Source organism: Fopius arisanus, unplaced genomic scaffold (genome assembly GCF_000806365.1).
Source record: "Fopius arisanus strain USDA-PBARC FA_bdor unplaced genomic scaffold, ASM80636v1 scaffold00028, whole genome shotgun sequence".
In the NCBI taxonomy this organism is placed as follows: Eukaryota; Metazoa; Arthropoda; class Insecta; order Hymenoptera; family Braconidae; genus Fopius; species Fopius arisanus.
The window spans coordinates 932,869-937,332 of record NW_011887767.1 but is presented as its reverse complement, the minus strand read 5'-3'; the positions used below and the strand labels follow the sequence as shown (position 1 = coordinate 937,332).

Sequence of the window (4,464 nt, the reverse complement as noted above, 5' to 3'; positions counted from 1 at the left end):
ATGAGGTGAGCTAGTCCAATGAGATGATGAGGATCTGTTACATTTTTTTGTTGCTCATAAAACTTGAAGGGGATTTAATGGATTTTTTTGTAATTATTATTTTAATTATTGGTTTTGAAGTCTCCGGGGGTCACAGGGTGTTCGTTTCTGGTGCATCGATCGTCCTTATACCCCTCTAGCCTCATATTTCCTGGATCACATCCCTTTATTTACCCCACCCCCATCAGAGCCCAGGCACGCTAGCGTCCCTTTCAATATTTCTCTATTTCAGCTAAACCGATTATTTTGGTTTTACACTATTTCCCGCTAATAGCATTCCTCCCGAATTTTTGTTTCAGCCGTATTTTTTAATCTTTTTGCTTCATAAATTTTGTTGGGATGACAAGGGGTGAGTTAAAGTTCAATGCCTATAAAAGCCACCTGTCGATTCGCTGTATTTATTCGGTGAATTTTACGTGAAAAAAAAAGTCCTGGGGATTCCGATGGTGTACACAGATTATCGCGCAATTGGTTTGTAATTGGTAGTATAATGGATATTTCGTAAGTGGCGTGGGGATAAATTTCATACGTTTTATCGATTTATCAATCTGCTTACAACGATATTATCCGGGGCATACGGCCACTTCTGCTCTGGCCTTTGACAAACCACTCGTGAAATTTCTCTCCCCTCCTTTCAAAGGGTTTTTGTAGAAACTAGCATGTCTCATGTATTCCCAGAGTCAAGAGAGTTAGTCAACATGTGGGAAACTGGATATAGGGAACAATCCGGCCCACGTAATTTCTCATTGTTCTTCCTCACAGTGTATGATAAATAATAATAGAATAGACATTGCAGCTGCTTGTCTGGTGAACAGAAGGTGATACAGAGGACCGCTCATTGAAATGTTCATATTTTCCCGGATAAACAAACTGCTAACTTCGTAGGCACCTCGTGCCATTTATATTTAGTCGATTTCTATGGGGACTTCATCTGAAAATCGATTTTTCCGCGTCGACATGGAAATATTTTTCCAAGGCGTTCGTTATTCTGGAAATGGGAAAACTAGAAAAAAATCGGTAATTAACGGAATAGTTGTTTCAACTACAGAAGGATTGGTTAATTTTTTGAAGAGATTTTTCGCCTACATGAATAAATGGATCGAAAGCAAAATATTAAAAAAATTTGAAATACTTGGTTTTGTTTATCCAAACTGTGGATTATGAGATGAATAAATATTTTTTTAAGTAATGCCAGGAAGATTGAATTACTACAGTTTTTTTTCGAGGGGATAATCGTTGATAGAGTAAAGTGGAGTAAATTCGAATCGTGGGGTGAGATGAATACCTTGAGTAAATGAGGGGGTGTATGATATGAGGGGGATACTAAAGATAACGATTATTTACTAGAACAATTTAAGAAAAACGCTAGAAATGAATTATGATAGTTGAATCCACTAATAACTGATAATTGAGTTGTTAAAATCCCAGGATCTTCTCCCGATTTCAGCGGCAGAAAAATTACCGGTTATTGAAAAAATTTTGAATTTCATCCCTATTTAATGATCCCCAAAATGTCGTGATCGTGCAATAATAATAAACTGCCAAAACGGTATATTTTTTTTCGGGTCAATCCGATCGACGATTCGTCTGAAAATTTGAAAAGGATTCCTGGAAATAAAAAACCGGTAATTTTAGCTGAAAGGGAGCAGAGCCTTCCTTAACAATGTCAGATGAATCTTTCAATGGGGTTGAGTCAAATTCCTGGGAATTTATCACCATGAAGCATACGATTTCAATATAAATGAGTCAAATGCTGTGGGTCAAGGGCGAGACATCAAGGATCCAGTAACGTGGGTCAAATGTTGTAGATCGGGTATCCTAGATTTAATATCACGTGTTACACGCCTTGAGAAGTGATGAGTCGGATCAATTTTATTTTCAGCTTATTTTTTAACGGCGCGGGAATTATTGTCGATATATCTTCTCATTTTTCATATTTTTTTATCAATTTATGGAAAGCCATGCATCAGATTAATGTAAAAAAAACCCCTGTTTTGGGTTTTATCATTATTTAATGATTTACAACGGAAGGAAAATTCTTCCACGGCGATAAAACATCGTGAGACACTGAATAATAATAAAACTTGAAAGCGATATATTTTTTTTGTCTGTAAAACATTCAGACTTCGGCTGCATGTCTTTGAAAAATAACAATTAATCTTTAATTAGTCTTATCTGTCTGTTACTATCAGCCAAAAGTTACTATTATTATTATTATTTATAATAATTAAAATGGTAATCCATTTTGAAAACTCGTAATTCATCCAACGGTATACATCGCGAATTACTGCAAAATAAATTTAACAATTTCTTCGGTAATTTGTCGAGGATGTGAGTAACATAAAGGAATAAATTACGTCCAGTCAACTTCCTCCGGGATGTGGTGACATTGAACAATTATCTAGTATGAATAATTATTCTACATTAACCGTTCGTGTTGAGAAATAATATTAAATACGAAATCCGAAGTCTCAAATTCCGAAATTCGGCATTTTCATTGGCCATTGCAATAAGATCGATCAGAAACTGGCATAAATTTCCATAAAAAATTCGATAAGTCCAATAATATCTCTAGATATATCTAGATATATATTTTTTCTACTAAATTTTGTGGGGAGTGTTATCAATCATCTGACAGCCATCCATCAAATGGATTAGACCACTGATAATCCCACTCGACACAAATCAGCAATATTCTCTATAATTCTCCCTCGCCACCAAAAAAGTCTTTTTGATTGAAAATGCAATCGATAAATTCCGGATTATTAATGAAGAAACCATTATTTGTTCTGTTGAAGGACGATGACGACCGAGTTCTTGGACAATAACTGATTAATTTAATCGGTGGATCAGGGATGGCCGGAATTTTCTTGGAATTGTTGAGGGATTATTGTCGGGGTGAAAAAGCTGGCAATGAGGAGAAATTGGGATCGTGCGGCGCTCGGAGTAGCGACCGCCAGGTCACCACAAGCTCACAGCAAGGATCCAATATTTGTTGAGGACAACAGGCTTGTCCAGTGGCACTGAATCCATTAAAAAAAGACGAAAAAGACAGTGGGAAAAAGGTTTGGCTCTAATTACAATAATTGTTTGGTTTCCTTATGTTTTTTTTTTCCATTTCCCATTCTTCCTGGTTCTTGGCCCCTTCTGCTGTCGGGTTAAGGGTAGGGTAAAATGAAACAAGGGATAAAATTAAAAAAAAAACATTTCTCAGGAAAATTTGACAGATATCTCCGCGATTTTAACTTGCGCTGCAATTTTTCACAGCCGGTGGATTGCCGTTCTTTTCAGTAATTGTATCGGTGTTTTTAGAAAATTTGTTTTTCCGGATTTCTCAAATATTTTGAAAAAGCAAATGTGATAGATTCTTGCGTTATTATTGAAGGGGTGTAACTGCCACAATTGTGGAATTTTTATTTGAAAAACTATAATTTTTTATATAGATTTTGGTTTAGAAATTCTATGAAAAAAATGAACGCACCCTATAATTCTATAGCTACGATATCATATTATTCATTTTATTATTATATTATATATCATATTTTCATTCCCGATGGCATAAAGTGTGAAGAAAGTATCAAAATGTAAAAGAAAAAATTACAGTAATTCGAGCGACTCTAATATCCAATCTCCGGAGAATAATACAACATAAATAAAGAGAAAGAAGAGTAAAAATTAAAATAAAAAGAGTAAAATCTTTAGACGTTATCTGTTATTCCGATATAAAATTACAAGAGAGAATTGGAGTTGTGGATAAAAAATCGTAACATTTCTTTTAACATCACGAGATAATTTCTCATTTTTGTATTACTAATTGCTCATTGCTAAATATGACTTCAGAAGGAATGGAGTACAGTAAGAGTTGGCAAGCTGTGGCACTTCATCTGACCACCACGACAATGACAACTATAGCTGTCATGACATACGTTCATGCAACAGTAGGAGCTGAAAGCACACTCAGGGATAGTCTAGCAGCATCAACTACTACTTTTCCTCGAGGGAACTCTGAGCCCTTTGATGGCCGCAGGGTAAATGGAGAACACTGGTTTATGCAGTGGAGATGACCCTCGCATTTCCATGCTCATTTTATTCCCCTGGCCTCTTCAAAAATTCAAGAATAGTTCAGAGAAAAGTTCTCACATTTCACTTCAATCTCCCCCAATCGATTCGTTTCGTCATTCCATGTCGTTAATTAATTCGTCAACGTTTCATCGTTTCCATTTTACTTTCCAATAATTTTTCAGGGATTATTCCAATTAGCCTAATTACATTATTCCGTCATCCAATTTATACGGGAATTTATAAATTTGAGAGGAGAAAGGGACAACTTCTGTGATAGTTTTGTGGAATTAATCTAGGAATTAAAACTCAAACCTTTTAGAGAGATCAATGAAATACATTTCCTGGTCATTTCGGATAATGACT

The 4,464-nt window shown here is 35.5% G+C and overlaps 1 protein-coding gene across 1 annotated transcript in view; it reads left to right on the top strand.

Moving 5' to 3' along the window:
• Positions 1-2,841: 2,841 nt before the first annotated feature.
• Positions 2,842-4,464, top strand: part of LOC105265267 (probable G-protein coupled receptor CG31760) — an 8,926-nt gene continuing 7,303 nt past the window's right edge. The window contains exons 1-2 of the mRNA XM_011302673.1: positions 2,842-3,104; positions 3,880-4,084. Of these exons, the coding sequence (XP_011300975.1) occupies positions 3,885-4,084 (200 nt within the window). The 5' untranslated portion in view covers positions 2,842-3,104; positions 3,880-3,884. The remainder of the gene's footprint in view (positions 3,105-3,879; positions 4,085-4,464) is intronic.